At 39.6% G+C, this 21,555-nt stretch overlaps 1 protein-coding gene across 1 annotated transcript; it reads left to right on the top strand.

Annotated features, from left to right (window-relative positions):
- Window positions 1-448: 448 nt before the first annotated feature.
- LOC136360159 (palmitoyltransferase ZDHHC2-like) lies at window positions 449-20,711 on the top strand. The gene is made up of 5 exons (XM_066317176.1): window positions 449-611; window positions 12,738-12,764; window positions 16,558-16,652; window positions 19,568-19,688; window positions 20,638-20,711. The coding sequence occupies exons 1-5, from the start codon at window positions 449-451 to the stop codon at window positions 20,709-20,711; spliced, it is 480 nt and encodes a 159-aa protein (XP_066173273.1).
- The last annotated feature ends 844 nt before the right edge of the window (window positions 20,712-21,555 follow it).

The following is a 21,555-nucleotide window of genomic DNA, read 5'->3' as shown; positions in this document are numbered from 1 at the left end:
GCAATGAGAGCACCGTGAGCAATGAGAGCAATGAGAGCAATGTGAGCACCGAGAGCACCGAGAGGGCACCGAGAGCAATGAGAGCACCGAGAGCACCGAGAGGGCACCGAGAGCAATGAGAGCGCCGAGAGCACCGAGAGCACCGTGAGCACCGAGAGCAATGAGAGCAATGAAAGCGCCGAGAGCAATGAGAGCGCCGAGAGCAATGAGAGCAATGAGAGCACCGAGAAGGCACCGAGAGCAATGAGAGCACCGAGAGCAATGAGAGCACCGAGAGCGCCGAGAGGGCGCTTTGCGCTCGGGGCCGGCTCTGCCCGCGCTGCCCGGGGAGCGGCGGTGGGAGGAGCGGCGGCCCCGGGAGGGTGTGGCCGGGGCGGGCTCCGGGCTGTGTGGCGCGGCCGGGCCGCGGGCCCCCGGAGCGAGCGGCCGGGAGATGCGCTGCGGGAAGATGCGCTGCGGGAAGATGGCGGCGCCGCCGGCCGCCGGGCCGCCGGGAGCTTGGGGCGGCGTGCGGAGGCGCTGCCAGCGGCTGCTCTACTGGGTGCCCGTGCTCTTCATCTCCAGCATCCTCTGCTGGTCCTACTACGCCTATGTCACCCAGCTCTGCCTGCGTGAGTGCCGCCGCCGCCGCCGCGGGGCGCGGGTGGGACGGGGGTGGGAGCCGCCGCCCTGCCGGGGGAGCGCCGCCGGGCGGTACGGGAACGGGTATGGATACGGATGTTGGTACGGGCACGGGAACGGGCACGGGTACGGGCACGGGTATGGGTACGGGTACGGGTACGGGTATAGGTACGGGTACGGTACGGGTATAGGTACGGGTATGGGTACGGGTATAGGTACGGGTATGGGTACGGGTACGGGTATAGGTACGGGCACGGGTACGGGTATGGGTATAGGTACGGGTACGGGTATAGGTACGGGTATGGGTACGGGTATGGGCACGGGTATGGGCACGGGTATAGGTACGGGTATAGGTACGGGTATAGGTACGGGTATAGGTATGGGTATAGGTACGGGTATGGGTACGGGTATAGGTACGGGTATAGGTACGGGTATAGGTACGGGTATAGGTATGGGTATAGGTACGGTATAGGTACGGGTATAGGTACGGGTATGGGTACGGGTACGGTACGGGTATAGGTACGGGTATGGGTACGGGTATAGGTACGGGTATGGGTAGGGTATAGGTACGGGTATAGGTACGGGTATAGGTATGGGTATAGGTGCGGGTATAGGTACGGGTACGGGCGGCCGCCTCTGACTCTCAGCTGCCTCCCATTGTCGGCCCCGGGGTCGCCCCCGGTCCCGCTGCCACGCCCGGCCCGCGGCTGGAGCGGACCGGAGCGAAGCTCCCGTGCTCCGGCCCCTGCGGACCCATCGCGCCTGGTGTGCTCCGACACGCGAGGGGGGGAGCCGCCAACACGGGCTTTTCACAGGCTGAGTTCACCTCCGTGGGCTGCGCGGAGTGTGGCCGGTCCCGGGCACCGGGAGCCGGACTGGCTGTGCGGGTGGGTGAGCGGAGTTCACACACACACAGGTACACACACATGTACACACTCACACATGTACACACACACACATGTACCCACACACACAGGTGTACACACCACACATATACACACACACACATGTACACACACACATGTACACACATACACAATTTACACACACACATATGTACATACACACACACATGTACACACACACATACAGAGCCTTCTGAGGACAGACGTGAGTGCAGGAATAGCGAACAGGAAACCGGCGAAATGCCGCTCTCCAGGCGCCCAGAAAACGCCCGGCTGTCCCGACTCCATGACCCTTGTCGCCGGCCCGTGCCTTGGGCAGTGACCCTGGGCACGGCCCTTGGCACCTGGCATCAGGCGGCTCCATTCGGGGGCTGTTTATGACAAGAGCATTGGTGTGAATTACAGTAGCCGAGCCAGAAGGATTTATTAAATGACCAGCCTCTCTCGGTTTGGAGGGTTTTTTTTCCCTGATTTCGGTTCTGTTACATGTTTGGCTCTATTCTCTTACATGGTCTTGTAGAAAACCATTGAATCTGATTTTTAGAGGCTGATGTGTGGCATACTGATATTTCAGTAACAATGTCTTAATACTGCCAGAGGAATATAAGTTAGCTCCACTTAGTTTTCAGCTGTTTATGTTAAAAATCTCAGCAGTCCAGCACCTAATTTTTGATATTTTTTTTAAATTGTATACAGAAAACAGATTGGATTTTTGTCCTATGGATGCTTGGCTGAGCAGTTGAGGGATTAAACAAAAAGTGATTGTCAGGCTTAGCACTTCTGATTTTTGGGGCAGTAGCAAGACTTGCTGTAGTTCCTATATTGGAGTTCCTATATTTTTTTTCTTTGCTAACACCATTGAAATCTGTTAGTTTTAAGCATCACTGTGCCTTCATGAGAGGAAGAGTGAAGTGTCTGCCTTCAGCACAAGTGAATTGTGTGCAGGGTTCTGGGGGTTCACTGAACAAGCCTGGGAAGGAGAGCTGTCAGCTGCCACTGCTGATGCTCCAGGGAAAGATGCTCCAGGGAAAAGCCACTCTGTAGTTCATGTCCTAATGTGTGGAGCCTTGTGCTAGGCACAGTGGGTTTCTTCTGGGCACTACTGCTTCAGTATTCTGTTTTTTGTTTTGTTTTTTTTATTCTGCATAACTGTATGACAGAGGAGGGTTGGGGTTTAGCTGACCTGGAGGAGGATGCCTCTTAAGGAAATGCCCTGCTTCAAACTTGCTCCAGTCTATAAACTGCTTCACTCATTCCTTGAGGACCCCTCCAAAGCATCTTTTACTGAATTCCTTTCAATGGACAAGGGTGATTTGTTGATTTGTTTTGGTTGGTTTGTCACCCAGCCCCACACTTTCCACTGGGAGCTGGCTCACCAGTGTTTTTAATTCAGCGCAAGAGTCGCCCGTGATTTCCAGTAATTCCATCTTTTATCTATATCTGGATGTTTTCCCTCATTTTTTTGGCATAATAAAATAAAATGAGCTTATGTCTTGTCTTAGTAATGAATATTTAGTGTAAACAACAGAAGGAATAACTAACAACTCTGGGAAGGAAAGCCAAGGGCAGGAATAGACTGAAAGCATTTCAGTGCTTTGAAGCCAGCCTGTGTGTTCAGTGCAGCTTTTATTCCTGCAGCACTGAATGCTAAAGAGGATGTATATAGCTGGGTTTTTTTTTTTTTCCTGCAGCTTTCTGTCATTGAGGCTGACAGCATACAAGGAGCAGTGTTTAACCATTGTGCAATAGGACTTCACAAGGACTTTGCACTGGTTGTAATAGAAGTGGTCCATTTGAGTTTTAGTAATGAGAAAGTGGTTCAAATGTAGTATTTTGAGTGGGTTTGTGGGGGGTTTTCTTAGAGTTTATTTGTTGGTTTGTTTGGGTTTTTTTAATTACATCTGAGCATTATATAGAAGGAGCAAATTTTTTTAAAAAAAGCAATTTACTAAGCTAATTCCTTATATACCTAAGCTGAGTAGTTACAGTGTTGAGTAGCATTCTAGAAACACAAAAAAGGTTTTAGAAATAGAAAAATGAATCCACTGTTCTTAGCACTAGTGTTGCCATGTCTATAGAGTTCCATCTCTTTTCTTAGTGGATTCAGGTAAGTGCTCATGCAGCTTTTAACCTTTAGCAGGAAGGAGAAAGATGTTGAATACTAGCAAACAGTTCTTTCTGCTGGATGTACGATGAATACTGGAATTAAATGCATCTGTGAGTTAGTCTTAAACACTTGACTAAAAATTGCTTGCCCGCTAATCCAGAGCCATTGATTTTTGCCAGGATTGTCATATCCAAGCCCTGTCTAGCAGTAGTACTTATTTTTTTTCCACCCTGAATAACTTCATGTTTAAAATTACTGGATCTTTAAGTATTCCTTCCCTTTTTTAAAAAAATGATGTTTGTGAGAGCCTGAGGGATACAGATTTGTTGTTCTCCAGAAAGGATGGGGAGAAGGAGGTGATGCACAGTGAGTCCAGTGAACTTTGATAGCTCAAGCTACTGAAATTTCAACCCAGGGCACGCAGAACAGCAGGAACATGAAGTGCAAATGAACTGCTGAACCCCAGCAGCTGTATCCAGGTGTCTGTATTCAGCAAATACACCTGGAATAAACTGTTAGTGAAAAAGCTGAAATGAACATTCAGTCTTTATTAAGATCTTTGTATACTTCCCATGCAAAAAAAAAAAAATATTCTTACATTTCCTTCTTAGCTACATCTGTAATTCAGGTTGGAGGAGTTTCCCATTCCATGCTTTAGGTAAGGCAGAACCAGGAGTAAATTGCAGTTGCTGACAGCTGTTTGTCAGAAATGTTCTTGCCAAACCAGACACTGACACCCTTTTGTTTTGTTTCCCACCAGTTCATGATTTGGAGGTCTGTATAAGAAGGAAAATGTAAAAAAAAAATGACAGTTTTGTGATAGATGTTTTTAGTAAAAATAACAGCTGTAGATATCCTGTATCCAAAAGAAATCTGTTCACTTTTGATCCATTTTTGACACGGCACTAATTTTAATTCAAAGGACAACGCTCTTGCTCAGGGATCCTGTCAGAAAATGCAGCTTGAGTTTGTAATTTTGAGGCAGGAAAACAGATTTACTGTGGAACAAACGAGCAATAAGCATTTTGTGACTACTCCAGTGAAGGGAAAGGGAGAAAATATTGCCACCTGGTGAGTGATTTGGAAAGAATAAGTTACTTCAGCATAGCTGAAGAGGGGATACAACAAATCTTTTTTTTTTTTTGGTGTGGAATATTTGATGGTGTCTGCCTACAGCTCCCCTCAGAGTGGAAGAAGCATGGAATGAATCCAGCTGATGAAGATGTTAATGGTCATGAAAGATTTTTTTGCTGGAAGATCACATTGATTAGTGCTGAATTGAGGGTTTTTGACCCACTGAACTGTCAGTGGAATGGAATTACCACAGGGTATAAAGCTGCTTAATTCATCACAGTTTAGAGGCAGGATTAATACGTGCCCTGTGGGCTTTGGACAGTGTTATCAGGGTGTCAGAAGTGGCAGAAAATAGGGAGATAGAAGCTGCTAGGGTGAGGGGGAAAAAGGTTAAAAATAATAATAAAAAAAATTAAAAAAAAATTAAAAAAAAAAAAAGAGAGAGACCCAGGATTTGGTCAGCTGGATTTGAGCTCTTTGCTCAGTGTGTTCTCCAGATGGATTAAAGGATTTATGGTACTTGCAGCTTATGTCCTGTAACCATTTGGAGCTTAGGTTTGGCTATAGAAATAGAAGTACACTGCAACATTGCAGTGGCTGTGGTCAAATACCAGGTTAAATACCCTGTCTGCAGGGTACAAAAGTACTTTGGTCCAGGAAAGTTTGCATTTTTATTCTGTATTTGGGAAATACTATCTGGTGGATTTTTTTGTTGTTGTTTGGGGTTTTTGTTGGTTGTTTTGGGGTTTTTTGGGTTTTGTTTGGGTGGGGGTTTTTTGTCTGTTTGTTTTTTGGTTTTTTTTTGTGGGTTTTTTTTTTTTTTTTTTGTTTGGGGTTTTTTTTGGGGGTTTTTTGTTTTGTTTTGTTTTTGGTTGGTTTGGTGTTTTTTTGTTTGTTTTTTTTTTGTTTGTTTGTTGTTTTTTTTGTTTGGTTTGGTTTTTTTTGTTTTTGTTTTTGTTTTTTGGTTTTGTTTTTTTTTTTTCCCCTCTTGTGAGATCTGTGGTTACTTTGAGAAAAGTTTCCAAGCTGTGGCTGAAGTAGAATGGGCTTCTGCATTATAGCCAGCAGTCGGTCCTGTGCATTTCCCAAATTTCATGTGGATGCTTTCTCAGACTTTTGGAAGCAGCTGCCACTTTACAGCTCTGAAACAGAGCTGAAGTCTGTGTTCAGCGTGGCTGGTTCTCTCTCCATGGATTACCTGTAGTTTTTATGCCTTGAATTGTAAACTCTGGCTTGAAGCTTGAAAACACAAGGTCTGTGGTGAAGATAAAGTTACTGGACAAGATTATGTTCCCAGGTAAATGTTTGATACTGTTTGGTACATAACTTAAAGAGTTCTGCTTGGTACATAACTTAAAGAGTTCTTGTCAGGGTGTAGTTTTTGGTTGCTGAACAGTGGTCTGGCCACACAAGTGTCTGCTGCTTTGGTAGAACAAACTTTTCATTCTTCAGTCTGTGGACTTGGAAGGTAAATTGGGAAATGTGTAAAGAAGAATTAAACCAGTTTTTAGTCATACCCTGTGCACAGGCAGTGGGTTTGTGAATTTAACCAACAAAGGCACCAAATAGCAGATTGCTGCTGGGCCAGGTGTCCTGGGGAGGGTTTCCTCATCTGAGATTTAAATTGTTTAAAGTCCTTGGCCTTAAAAGCCCCGAGTCACATAGGTATAAAAAAGCAGAGTCCTCAAGGTCGGTTTTCAGGTTTATCGTGGTGTTTATTATTTGGTATCTCAGAATTTTCTCTGCTCCCAGCCGAGGTCTGGACAGCAGCTGGGACACGAGGTGACTGCCCACGATGGGATGTTCCCTCAAATTTATACAGATAACTCCGTGTGGGTTATTTACTGTTTGTACCAATGCCCAGTGCCCACACTAAAGGTGTCCTTTTCACTTTGCTCCAATCCACTCTGACTACTTTGTGCCATCACCACCCCAAAAGATGGAGGACGAGGACGAAGGAGAAGTACATGAGGTACCACCCAAATTTCCACCATCTTGTCCCCATTACCTCTATTCTGTAAACCCTAAAACTACCTGAATTTGTATCTTCTACTGTGCTAAACTACTGTTTTCACATCTCGGTGGTTGCAATTCCTCTACCATGGACCTAAAATCAAAGCTGGTGTTTCCTGGGCTCTGTGCCAAGGTCTCTGAGCCCCCTGAACCAGCTCCACACCCCCCTGTGCAGGGCTCAAATTCCCTTCCTCGGGTCCCAGGTCATCCAAGGGATGTCCTGGACTCCAACAGAGGTGGACAGTGATGCACTTTAATGGGCCACAGGGTTAAAATTAATCCTCTGAAACGTTTGCAAATACCATCAAATGCAAATGTATGGGTATTGATGGCTGCCTTAAACATCCAGAAATATTTCTGTGACTTGTTCCGAAACAAAGCCGGGTGTCACCTTTGTCACTCTGAATCAATGCAAATCACTGTTCTCTCTAGCAGAGATAAGTTTTTATTGCAAGCACTGATATTTTTACTAAAGGACTGTTGCAGGCAGTGACAGAATTCCTGTCACAACTATAAAACACTTTTATGTGTGCACACAGCTCAGTCAAACTGCGTCTATAGATCAGTGTTTTACAGCTTCAAGTAGCTATAAAGATGAATATATACTTACTGTTGTGAATCGGATCCAAGATGTTAAACTTCATAAAAGTGGAGAGAACCAGTATTTATAGATGTGGCCTGCAGAGCCCTGAATCAGATGGATCTTGTTTTCCCATTCCACAGGTATAATATTTCAATAATGTACATAAAACATGATAGCAAAATTTTGTATAGCCGCTTTCATCACAGCTTTAAAAAATTAATTGCTTTCTCCCATTTTCTTTTCTTTTTTTTCCCTTATTTTTAAATGGCCATTGCTGTTCAGAAACTTTGATTTTTGGGTTTAGAAGTCAGGCAAATTTAACATTACAAAACCAATGCACATTTTCATGTAAAATTTATCTTCAGAATCTTTTGGGGGTTTGTGATGGACGTCTACCTAGTTTTTACATGGTTGGGTGAGATAAAGATTTCTAGGGAAAAAAAAAGAGTGGAAATTGAAGAAGCAGAAAATCCAACTCGATCTGACCACAAGGTGCCTAGTGATGTGATTTCTTTTCCTAGCAAATTAATTTGGTGATGGAAACCATCCTGGCCTTTTTTTTTTAGTCTTTGCACACATCATCATTCTGCCTTCTTTCCAGTTCTCTCTGCAAGCACAGGCTACTTGTATAACTTCTGCCAACATTTTAAATTTAAAAAGTAATATTTTGATCTCCTTACTGCACCTGCTTAGGGATTGCCTCTCTAAATTTCTAACAGACAAAGAAACTCTAAGTGAAAAAAGCAGGAAAAAATTTTGAACAATATGCAATACTTCAACATCATGGTAAATCTCGTACCATGAAAAAGCATTTCACATCTACATTCTCTAAAATATCTATATTATTTTTATTTTTTTAAATTTTAATTTACATACCATTTGTAAAAGAATGGAAAGTGCAATGTTCATTAAGAATATTTATGTACCAACAAAAAGGAAAACACAAGGCAGTAACAACACAAATCCCTTTCAACATCCAATCTAAAGAAATGAAGAGATTTTCTGTCCTTTAGTATAATCAGTTTAGGATTCTCGATTGTATTTCATGGCTTCCTCTTTATTCTCATATTCTTCTCCAGGGAGAATAAGATGACATGGTGTATTTGACTATTGGATTGACATTGATTATTGGATGTTCCTGTTTCTGGCTCAGGAAATTGGGATTTCCATCGGCTGAAATGCTGTGTGTGTCCCAGGCTGGTCCCTAATTCTGATGAGCTGCATAATGAACCAGAGAGCTCTAATGATGTGACAGTCTGCAAGGACTCAACTGGAAATGGCACTGCAAGGGTGATTCTTCATGAAATTGGTCCCTGCAGCACCTCAGGCAAACAAAGCTGTAACTTTTTAATGATTTCCTGAAGACAGGTCATGTTTTTTATAATTATTTCTATCTCGGATACGCAGGAGGATCATTTATTCGAGTCCCAAAGGGGTTTATTTACCTTGTTTTCTCCAGAAATCGCTTAGCGCTGGGATTGTCGTGCCCTTTGTGTTTATTTTAGTCATCATAGACAGAAATGCTTTTAACCCAAATTGTTTCTGTGCTATTTGACTATCAGCAAGTGCCTTTGCAGCGTTTCAGCTGATTTTATTAATAAGATGCACAGTCTGACCTACTTTTCACCACAGCAAGTGTAACCCCTTGAAACAGAAATTGAGAAAACTGCCAGAAATACTGATACAAATGATCAGAAATACTGATACAAATGATTCTGCTAAAAAATATAAAATTTGGTCGAAGTAAACGTACCGTGTGCTATTCAGAAGGCAGGGAAAATAACAAACATTCTTTGAGCAAATCCAAAATTGGAGGATTTTTTTTTCATACTAGAAAATTATTTTCCCTGCTCTTAAATAATATGATTTTAGTGTGATCTTAGGGTAAACACCTTGTAGTTACTCAAAGAAGTCTTTGTGTTGTAGCTATTCAACAAATGGAGAAAATTGTGGTTGCAGCTTAGGGGTGTATGAAATAACTTTTGATTTATGCTCAATAGTAAAAAAAATTAAAATGACAAGATACATATATTTAAAAAAAACCCAAACAAACTTGTTCTCACCCTGCTGGGTTACTGGACATTTCTTGTGTTTTAACTTTCATAGTCTTTACTGTCAGGAGCATTTGGGTTCCAAGTTAGATACTGCAAAAGCTGAGAACTCTGTACAGGTGTCGACTCTGTTTCCTTCTGGGGTGGACAGAAATTTTGAGAAGCTTTAGATTTGCTTTAGATTTTGAAATTTTGAAATTTTGCTTTTGAGATTTTGAGAAGCTTTAGATTTGCTGTCTGGTGGAAATGACTGAATTTGGATTTGTCTATCCTTTACTTACAGGCGTTGTGGAAAATTTAGACACATTAATAAATATATTTTATGCAAAATAAGAGATGGGAAAAAAAAGATTACAGTTGCTTTCACAGCAATATTCTGTGAAATTTTCTCTCCCTTGTAAGGAGAGAAAAATGCCACAAATTGGTGAAGATTGGTTAAGCAGATTTTTGTTTTGAAACTGGTGATTGTGCGTGTGTGCTTGGCTGTGACTTTTTAATTAGCAGAGAGCAGTTACTCCGAGGAGACTGGCAGAATCCCTGCACACTTTGCTGTCTGTTCCAAGCGGAGAAAGAAAATCAGAATTTGAATAGTGGCTAATTTGCTTTAATCTGAGAACTCTTATCAGCATTAAATTGCATATCAGCTCTGAAGATGTCTTTTGTTTTGTAAACAGTCATCTGGTGGGTGGCTGTTTTCTTACAATTTTACAATTCTTGTGCATCATTGTAGGGAGCCTGTCTGCTTCCCAGAGTCAAATGTATATATGTTCCTTCATATTTTCATATTCATATATTCCTAGCAGTTGTCTAGATGGAAATTCAGCTTTTCAAATTCTAAAGAGTTCAGAAAACTGAGGGCAGAATAGTTTATTTTATAGTGTCTTGTGTGACTTCCGTGGTGTCTTTTTGATTTTTTTTTTTTTTTTTGAGGAGTTTTATAAAGTTGGTTACTGTTTTCCCTCAGGTGAGCTAGGTGCTTGTTTTGGTGGAGCCATAGTCAGATTTTAGCAGACCTGCTGTAAATTACGAATTGTGCAATAATTCATGTTTGAGAGCTGGTACAGTCCAACCTCTAATCAAAACAGGGCTAAGTGTGAGTCCCACTAGGTCATTCAGGGTTTTGTCAGCTTGAGTCTTGGAAAACTTCACTGCTGGAGGTTGTGCACATCCAGACATCTTCCTCCACTGGTGGACAGCTCTCCTGGTAGGAATGGTTTTGCCTGTATCCAATCTGATCCTTTCATTTCAGCTTACCCTTCTGGCTCCTGTCACCCCACTGTGTGCCAGCATGAAGAGCCCAGTCCTCGGTTCCTCCCTGGAGAGACCTCCAAAAACCGTGTCTTCTCCAGGCTGACAAGCCCTGCTTCTCTCTTGAGAGGATGAGTCCCTGCCAGCTTGGTGGCTTCCTCCTGGGCTTGTCTCTTTGGTGTGTTGGGGGGAAAATCCCCAGCACAAATCCCTGTTCTGGATGGGGTCAGATAAATGCTGGGCAAGGGGATGAACCCTTCCCTCCTCTGGCCAGCCCTTGCTGATGCAGTGTAGGTGAATCCACAGACGGCTGGGACAAATTCTGCCAGCCTGGATATTCTAGAACATGTGGGTTTATTGCAGGGCCGTGGGTAAAAGGGCCTTGCCTTCAGCCACCAGCCTGGGCTGGAGGGGAGTCCCAAAGAGAGAGGGAGAAGAACAGCAGGGTGAGAGCTGAGAGAGAAGGGAGAGAGAGCAAAGGGCAGGGGAGAGAGCAGGAGAGAGCGAGAGTAGGGGAAGAGGAAGGGGAGAGTTCAGAGGTAAGAGGAGGTAAGAGTTAAGCTCAAGGTCTTTGTTACATTCCATTATATCTCCTTTTGTGATGAATATTCTAATTTTCAGTGACCAACCAACACAAGACACAAAATCCTATAGAATCTATACATACATACATAACTATACATTACCATATGTGTTATATTTTAAACTCTAAAAACTACTCTTTAGACTTTTCTGTTTTGCTCCATTGACCTTTGGATCCCTCAGCCAGCAGAAAGGGATTGTTCAATCCAAAGGGATTCTCCTTCAGCTAGACCATTGTTTTCAGGTTCTATAGTAACTGAGACTCAGTATCCTACAGCTCAAAGTCAGCTTTCATTTCTATTTCCATTATAGGTTTCATATTTTCAGAATCTTTGCTAAGCAATCATATTGATAAGGTTTCCCTGATTCCATCTTCCCCAACACAAGATGTATTTAAATACTGGGGTTAAATCAGTCAGCAAGTCAAAGTGTAATCCATCAGTCAGGTGGCAAAGCTGTTTGCCTTTTCCATAGGAGTTGCCTTGTGCCTGAAGAGCAGCCTTGTGCAAACATTTTTATTAGATTTATTTAAAATTTAATTCTATTTTTATTAGATTTATTAAAAAATTCCTAATTTTTATTAGGAGAACAAGAGTGGATGAGAGTGCTGTCTGTCTGCTGTCCTGTTGTAGGCACCAGTGTATCACAGCTTGTAGACTGCTCAGCTGGGATGGACAGATGTGTGGTGCAGTGGTTTGGCTGAAAAGAGGGTTTTGATCACTTGGGAGATTGTGATCTTTCTGAGGTACCTGTTGTGGGATGCTCACTTTTAAATAACGTGCCCAAGAGTGGAAAATGCAGTCACTGATATGTGATATCTGTGTGCACCCTTCCATGATCCTACTAAAAAATAGAAATTTTCTATATTTATTTAGATTTATTTATATTTTATAAATAGATATTGATTAAATAGATATATTATATAAATTAATATAAATATAAATATTTCTTTTATATTTATTATATATTTATGCCTGACACACTTGTCCTTTCTCACTCAAAGTCTCACTCTCCCAAATTCCTCGCTCCCAAATCTTGTAGTCCGTGGGCAGTTTCCAAAAGGAAATGCAGCTTTTGTCTCCTTTCAATTCTTATGCTTTGAATATTTAAGGTATCACCAAATATTGCTGCCAAAACCAGTTCTGGAGTCTCATACCGCCACTTCAAGAAGAGAACATAAAAAACATAAAGAGTGAAACCTGTGCAACCACAGTTAGAAGAAATACCTGAACTTCAGAAGTGGCTTTTTTAGGATTAAACTTCAGAGATGGCTTTTGTTGAATTAAACTTCAGTTTCAGATAATGGAGGTCCTGGTTATCAGGAAATGAGCCTGGGAACAGAACCCATAAAAACCATATAAGCAGTTGATATTGTATAACTATTCTTGTGAATGGACACAGCATAAAAGCTTCACAGTGTGTGACCTTGAACATGTATTGTTTGATGATTATTCTTCCATCTGGTTGAAAAAAATAAAGTTTAATATTGAGTTGCATCATTTGCTATTTAAACATAAATTTTTATTATTTCCTTTTTTTTTCTTGTTTTTCAGTGACAATGACAAATATCGGAGAAAAAGGTAAGGTTTTTTATTAGCTGTTTGTAGATGTAATTCATAAATCAGAGTAAAACAGTAGTTTACCAGTAGAATTGAGAAACAGTCAAACTTAAGTTAGATTTGTACTTTTTTTGTTCCTCAGCACCTTTCATTATCTTGCTGTTCCTGGATATTGCCTTAGCCATTACAAATAAAGATGAGAAAAATTAGAATTTTTTTACTCTTTCCACTGGCTTTCTGATGTCGGCTAAAACAATCATTATTAACAATCTGGTTTTTAAAAAATCTATTCATAATATGGAAAGCTCTTGTAAAAGCAAGGATTTCTAGGGGTGAGCAGTTTATTTGTGCAGATGCAACATACTTCAGTGGGAGGTGATTTTTTTCCTGCATTTTCTTTTTAACATATTTAGAGAAATAGGATCCTTCTATTATATTCTGTTATATTCTATTATATTCTATATTATATTCTTTATACTTATATAAAATTATTTTTATTTTTATAATATATAAATATAATAATATATAATATAAAATATATAAATATATATATGTATATATATAGGAACTGTAACTAGGCAATCTTACCATATTCTGACAGGGCTACATGTCAGATGTATATAACAGAATATAATATATTTTATATTTTTATATTTTTATTTATATATTAAATATATATATTATGTATAATATATATTATTATATATAATTTATCATTTATACTCTATATTATAGAATTTATATACATCATATATAATGTATTTATATTTTTATATATTTTATATAATATATATAATATATGTTTAAAAAAACTATATATTTATTTCCAGATGCTATTTGAATACTAGAGCACAAGATGGAAATGTAAAGTGTAGGGCTGCAGAGCTTTTGGAGGAAGAGCTTTTTATGTTTCTGTAATTCCAGCAGATTTTATTAAGTCATTGGCAACTCCCTCACTTAGAAAACACTTTGTCAATTAAGAAGCATTTGCTTGAAAAACTTCAGTTCTCTGATCTCATCCCCCACATGAGTTTGGAATTGCAGTTTCTTGCTGCTCCATTCTCTGTGGGATGGGGGGAAAAAGTGAATTGATGGGCATTGCTCACAAAACACATGAAAATTATCACAAAACACATGAAAATTATCACAACACACATGAAAATTATCGGAAAACACATGAAAATTATCACACACACATGAAAATTATCAGCAAAATGCATTGGGGGAAATTTTCTTATTTTTTAAATTTCTTATTTTTTAAATTTCTTCTTTTCACTCAAAGCCTTGGTGGGCTTCAGCCAGTCAGAAGCAGCACTGTGGCTGTCCTTCTGCCCTAAGATTTGTTTTGTTGGGTTGAGTTAGGGTTTTTTGTAGTTGGTGGTTGATTGGGTTTTGGGGTTTTTTTGGGTTTTTTTTCCAGAAAATGTGTAGATTTCTGCCAGGGCAGCAGCCAGTTCTTCTCCAAGTGCCTCAAGTGAGATGAAGTTGTTGTTGAGCTCTCAGCGCCCCAGGGTCTCCATCCCTACACCTAATACCCAAGCAATAACCACACCCAGTTAATTAGTTTCCTGAATTTTAAAAGGGTGGATGCTTGAATGGTTTTAAAACCAACATGTGCTTTAAATGCAAGCACCAGTGCAGGGAAAGTGGTGGGGTGTTTATAGGTGTAATTCATCTAATAACATGTAATTCATAGATGTAATTCATCTAATAATATATTAATGTAATGTGCTAATTTTCATGTGTTTTGTGAGCAGTGCCCATCAATCCATCCCAGTGCAGGGAAAGTGGTGGGTAGACAGCCTGGGAGGAGTTCAGTGACCAGTCAGGATCAGGCTGGGGAATTTAGGTTCAAGATCAACCAAAATAAGCTCAAATGTTCTTCAGACCTCCAAGGGAAAACCTTGGGTAATGTCTTCAGGCGTTAGGCTTTGGTTTGTGTGCCAACAATTTTCTTCTGGTCAGTCAGTTAATGGGTTTTTTGTTTTTTTTTTGCCTTTTTTTTTTTTAGCAATAAAATGCTTAATGCATTTCAGTAAGTGCCTGATGGACAGAACTGGGGTGACTTTGCTCTCACTATATGCCATGAATATACTGATGTGTAAAAAATATTGATTTTGTTCGAGTAAATGAGGAGTTTTTTTAGAGTTGATAGAAATGTTCTGATAGAAGTGGAGACTGTTCCTGTCTAGATGCTTATAAAATAACAAGGTGGTCATTTAGTGTATTGTGCTTTGTGTGGAGGCCACTTCTATCACTTATTTATGCTGATAATTATTTTTTTTTTCAGTTTATAGACATGGCATGTGACTCTTTGCACCTATCATTCCAAAAGCTTTGTACAGACTTGCTCCTCAGATTCTATTAGCTTTTGTTAATTATTTTTAACAGCTTAGTGAATGAGAGTAAATATGTACAATGTTCCTGCTATTACTTCAACACCAGAAGTATTTATTCGATTATATTTGAGGCAAAATTGCAAAAAGTAAGAACATACCAAGCAACTGTATTTATATGCACCATCATGCATGTGTTATAAAGAATTCTCTAGCCCTGAATAATAGGACATGTAAAAAAAGCTGACCAAACGAGGGCAATATTTCAGGTTGTGAAGTGAAAGTAACACGGGTTTCCCACTATGACACTTTTTGAGGATATGCATTTGTGGAAGAATACACTTTTCTTGTCGTTAGAGTAACTTTATCAGGGGATATGAGTTTATGATTTGCTGTTTATTGTAGTGAATTGCTTACTAAGGTGAGACTTTTTAAATGGAAGTACCTATCAACTTATGGCAGACTCTGGAAAAGTGACTGTTGCCTTCTGTATTCTAATAAACATTGATTCTCATCTATTAAAAAACATACAAATAAATGTCGACTGGCTGTGAAGAATAAAAGTAGTGAATGAACACTGGAATTTAAAGCACCTGTTGGTTTTAAAACCACCCAACCATCCTCCTTTTTAAAATCTAGGAAAACAAATTACTGGGTGTGGTTAGTGCTTGGGTATTAGGTGCAGATTCACCCCAAGACTTCTCTCACATTTGTCATTGTCCCCTTATGTCCTGTGAGAGGTTGGGGCTTTTGCTGGGGGAGGCAGACATGCATCAGTTAATTAGGATTTTAAAAACGAGTAAGGGAGACTGTTTGCTAATTAATGATGGGCCTTTATTAGGGTTTGTATTTGTCTTACGTAAAGGAAGTGGAGAAACAGAATATTTTATCTGAAGGTGCTTTAAAACTTGCAAAAAGAGTAAGAGCTGGTACCCTTACAGCTTTGTAAAAATCAATTTTATTTTGTTGAAGTACGCAAGGCTACACTTCAAAAACACACTACACATTTCAACAGGAAAAGGTGTTGGTGTTTTGAAAGCTGAGATGAACTTCTCCAGGGGGTTGCATTGTGGTAGGAAGCAAATCAAAAACCTAAAGATGTACGAGCTGCTATGAAATTGGTACTTACAGAGCCATAGAGTTCTCCCTTCTCATTCATCCCAAGGTAAAGGCCACTGTCCACGCCTCTAATACTGACCAGTCCCACTGCCACACTGATGAATTCGAGGATACCTGAAAAAAAAAAATAAAAAAATTTTGCTTTAATTCATCTTGTAACCGTCAAACACATAGAATCCAAAAAGCCGGTTGAAAACAAGTAGAAAGTTGCAACGCAAATTTTTTTTGTGGCAAAGCTTTTCCAGAGCCTGTGCATTTACATCTGTTAGAAAATCTCTGTGATGCCTGCAGGGCACTGTTTATAAACCTTATAATATCTCTGATCTGTTTGTATTAATTCTGTTCCCTTCTGATTGTAGTTGTGTGCCTGGTTGCTTACCACGTGTTTTTCATGCTGTTCGTCTGGTCGTATTGGAAAACAATCTTTACACTACCAATGAATCCTTCAAAAGAAGTAAGCTAAATTTAACTGTTCTTTAGGAAATAGCCTAGCCAAATGCCTGGTTTTGTGGTGTTTCAAGGACTTAAGTCTCTGATGTCGTGTAGTTTTTACACTCTGTAGAAAAACACAGATGGCAGTTACAGCTTCTTAATAAGAGTCAGATTGCAATCAGTGTAATGACCAAGATAAAAAGTAGCAATTCCTCTAATTTTTTAATAGATATTTTAAAATGAGATCTTTATGGTAGAAGAAAAAAAATAATCTTGTCCACTTGACAAATATGAGTTATTTGAACTAGAAACGTACATCTTTGCCTTGGGAATATCAGACTTTTATGTGTGGGCAAAAATTTATTTCCCTGTGTTTAAGACTTTTATTTCTTGTCAGCATCTGTCTGTTGCCCTCTGAATTAAAACTTCTTCCCTGTCTGTTTTGGTATGAGGGAATTTTGGATTGTGGTGGGAGTGCACATGAGGTAAGCTGATGGTGGGAAGCAGGAAGGGAGTAAAGAACAGTGAAAAAATGAGTCTGGGAAAGTTCTCCACCAGTGGTAGTTCTGCTCAGGCAGCTTTTTATGGCTAGCACAACTTTTTGGCCTCTTCCATCCTGTCTTTGTGCAGAACCCCCGATTCCTCAGTAGGGGCTGTGTTCCACCACCTCTGGGGTCAGGAGAAGCTGTGGCTGCCCTGGGGTTTGAAATACCCACAAAGCAAACCCTCCCTTTGGCATGGAGGCACCTCTAGCTGCTCTAAGTACCAGGCCAACCTGAAATGAATAAATAGTTTGTGATTTCTACTCTTTGTTGTGTGCAGGTTCTTTTCCAAATAGTTTTCCTTCACTGCTAGGATATTTAATTGTGAAAGCAGGTAGATAATTCAAACTAATTGCCATCTTCACTGGAGTTCACACTGCAGTCTTACTACAGCCTGGGGAGGAGCAAAATAAATTAAAACCTATTCCATTTGAAAAATTACATGGCAAAATGTATGTGTGTGTATGGTGGCTGTACTGATAATTAGAAGGGCTTTCAAGTCATGGGGCTGGTGCAAATAAAAGCATTTTGACAAATCCTGGTTGTAGTACAATTCCAAATCCATCTTACAGTGCTGCTGGAGAATTTCAGATGGAGCAGGGGAAGTGTTTTAGTTGAGTAATAGAGAGCAGTGTGTGGTGTTCCTGTGTTCTTTGACTTTACACTGAATTTACACAGTGCTGCTGGCAGTAAGTGACACCTTCCTTCTTCCATGTCTTTCTCCTATTCTACTACAGCAGTGTTTTAAAAATTTAATGAGGGTATTTTGTAATGTTACTAACTGCTTGGAGTCCATTTTACAGGATGAAGTCTGCCAATAGAAAAAGAAGTATTTTCAAGTGAACTGAACTCACTTGAAGACTGAAAACAGACAAAGCTTTTTTTGCATTTTGTTTTCGTGAATACTGCAGCTGGTGCAAACCACACTGCTTTCTTTTGAGCTTGTTTCCAGCTTTGACATGTAAAGTAGGTTTTGAGGGACTTTACTGCCATCCTCTGCTTGTGCATACCAAGGCACTGAAGATAGGAGTGAAAATGGCACAAAGGTTTTAGATGTAGGACTACTCTGAGCAATAATAAAAAAAAGATGTAACAATAGAGCTGTTTATATCAAATAAGCATTGAAAAGAAGTGTTCTAAACCAAGTTTTTGCAGTAAGAAGTCTTACATATCCCAATATAAATCCACTCAAAAGACTTTTTTAAGAAGTCTTACATATCCCAATATAAATCCACTCAAATTTACACCCTTGTGAGAGTGTAAGAGTGTAAAAAGTGTTCTTGCCAGGGGAAAAAATGGTGACCTGAGAACTGTAGTTAGATAGTGAATATTCAGCTTCAGCTGGAAGACTGTGGGCTTTGTCAGGAAGGGTGGAGTGCTGCCTTCTCTGTGGAAGTGAGAATAAGCTTCTAACTGCATCTTCCTGTCTGCTTTCTTTATTTTTAGTGCATCATTTTCTTTTAGGGAAAAAAAAAAAATCAATATTATTGTAATGACTACCCTTCCTGTAAACAGGGCTTCTGTTTCTGGCACAGGGTAGAGACAGCTCTTCCTGCCAAATGTGGATTTCTTTTTAAAGGTGATTTTGTATCCTCTTTCTCTGATAGAGATACCAAAGACTTCTGCCTGTTTCTAGAAGCTACAGTGACAAAGAGTAAAGAACAGTGAAAAAATAAGTCTGGGAAAGTTCTCAGCAACAGGCTGTGTTGCTGTGTTGCATAAGAATTTGAAGTTTAGGAAATTTGTACTGCTTCGTGTAAAGAAAGCATTTCTTTCAGTAATTTTTGCCTTTTCAGCACTTGCTAAAGCCATGTTTGTTACTGTTCTGGGCAGTGTCAGAAGCTGGTTTTTTATTCAGGAAGATGTTTAAGATGTGGTTATTTTGCCATACAAGAACCATCTCTCCCTTCTCTCAGCCAGTCTCTAAAGTATAACCACACCCTGACACCTGCATGAGGAGAACAGCAGTGACAAAAAATAAAAGGGAAAATGCCAGAAGAGAATAAAGCTGCCTTTTCTGCTATTTCTAGTCGTGTATTTTCTTCCATTTAAACACTGACATCCCTAGGTTATAGTCACTAGTTCATATTTGGCATTACAGAAGTAAATTGACTGATTTTTCAGGGGAATGATGTGCTCTTGATCTTTCTCTTGAAGAATGTTGCTTAATACTTCTGGAAGCATTGAGCATTGCATCAATACCAAACCAGAAGTGTTTTTAATTTTGTCTTCAGTTGCCATAAAATAAATCAGTTGTCGAGGGACCACTGGGGTTATTTCTACGTGTTGCTGAGCCATCTTTATGAAATGAATATTTATCCCTCTTTACACATCTGCAGTTACATCTTCAACTTGGAGCTGGCTGATTTTTCTTTGCTTTTAAAAATCATTCCAGTTTCATCTGTCATACTCAGACAAGGAGTCCCTGGAGAGGGAGCCCAGAGGTGAATCCCAACAAGAAGTCTTGAGAAGGGCAGCCAAGGACCTGCCCATCTATACACGGACCATGTCTGGAGGTAAAGGGATGTTTAGGAGACTAACAAAGGCAGGATTGTCTTGAGGTACCACTTAAACTAATTAAAAAGAGTTTTCAAGGGTTTGGATTGAAGGAAGAAGTGTTTTTTTCATATTTCACAAAATAACAAAACAATCCAAGAAGTTTAATTTAGCTCGGTGCAGCTGCGTTTATTCAGTGTGTAAAGGTTGGCGGGAAGTGAATTGCACCATAAAATTCAGGATTTTAAAGTGGATTGACAGTGCCTTGCTTTTGTTTTCAAATTGATATTAACAAGTGGCTTGTGATACTGAGCTGCAGAAGAGGCTGTAGCAGCCATTAAGTGCATGAATTTCTTATATCATAGATTAAAAGATAATAAAAACAGAATCACTGTTTGTATGTCATGTACAGTTAGATCACAACAGGAGACTGTTACTGTTTTACTTGTTGGTCATCCAGTGGCAATAACAAAAGATAATCCAAACTAAGAGTTAATCTAACCCTACTCATAGTGTCAGCTTTTCAATGCTGGCTAGTTAAGCAAATCCAAGAGATAATTTCACCCAGGAAGTTAAAGCTGATAGAATAATAGCTTAAGGTAGCTACACTGTTGAACAGTGTTTAGCATTTTTCCAGTCTAGTGAGGGTTTTGTGGCTTTTGATTGTTTTGCAGAGCTAAAAGGCTTGGGGAAAAAAAAAAAAAAAAAAAAAAAAAAAAAAAAAAAAAAAAAAGATTATGTGATTAGCAGAGGTTGCAAAAACTGAGCTTTTTGGGTACAGTCTGATAATTCAGCATTTCAAGAGGTTAAGGAATGCTTTGGTATTTGAAACTGGTTCTGATCCTGCTGAAATGCTTTCCTGGGGGTTCTGCTGGGCTGAGCTGATGGTATTTACTTTTGCACAGACTTGAGAAGTCAAAATGTGTAACTGTCCATTGAAATGTGATCCTGGAACTTTTTTTCCTTCAGCAATCAGGTACTGTGACAGATGCCACCTTGTAAAACCAGACCGGTGCCATCACTGTTCGGTGTGCGACAAGTAAGAGGATTTCTTTAAAAAGTGGTTTTCTGAAGTCATCCATTTTCATTTCTTAGCACAGAAGCACTTATTTTTTTTTTGAGTAGATTTTTCAGGCTTAATATTTTGGCAGATACACTTTTTTTTTTCCTCCCTTAGATTTTCTTTCTTTTCCGATTTAGTTTTCATTTATTTATTTCGAAGGAAGTCTGTAGCTTGGTTTAATTCATTTCATGGTTCTCTTGATGCCAGCATGGATTTTACATGGTCTTATACATTCTTTACACAGTGGGTAAAAATTATAACATTAATAAAAATTTTCCTTAAGAATGTTACCAAAACAGCTGATAAAAAATGTGCTTTTGTTAGAATCTGAATAAACATCTCTACCCATCTCAATTTAATCATGATATCACTTCCATCTCATAAACATGTCATTTAATATCCTATTTTTTACTGGATAACTTGCAGGTTATTTTTCTTTAAAGAAACAAACAGCCAAGCATTTCCCCATTTCTAACTGAAGCCATAAAATTAAGTTCTTGTTTGTCTCGCAATATTTTGCTTCAAAAAAATCCCATTTTTTTCCCCAAAAATCCCATTCTTTTCCCCCCAAATCCCAATGTTTTCCCCCAAAAAATTTCAACATTTTTCTTCAAAATTTGCAATTATTTCCCCACAAAATACCAATATTTTTTTCCCAAAAATTCTCAATTTTTTCCCCAAAATCCCAATTTCTTCCTGAAAAAATGATAATAATTTTCTTCAAAAAATCTCGTGGTTTTTTTTCCAAAAAAATCCTAATTATTTTTCCCAAAAATCCCAATTTTTTCCCCAATGATCCCAATTTTTTCCCAAAAAATTTAATA

The sequence above is a fragment of the Sylvia atricapilla genome, chromosome 4 (genome assembly GCF_009819655.1).
Source record: "Sylvia atricapilla isolate bSylAtr1 chromosome 4, bSylAtr1.pri, whole genome shotgun sequence".
NCBI classification, from domain to species: Eukaryota; Metazoa; Chordata; class Aves; order Passeriformes; family Sylviidae; genus Sylvia; species Sylvia atricapilla.
The sequence above is the reverse complement of the archived record's forward strand: the minus strand, read 5'-3'. Positions and strand labels throughout refer to the sequence as shown.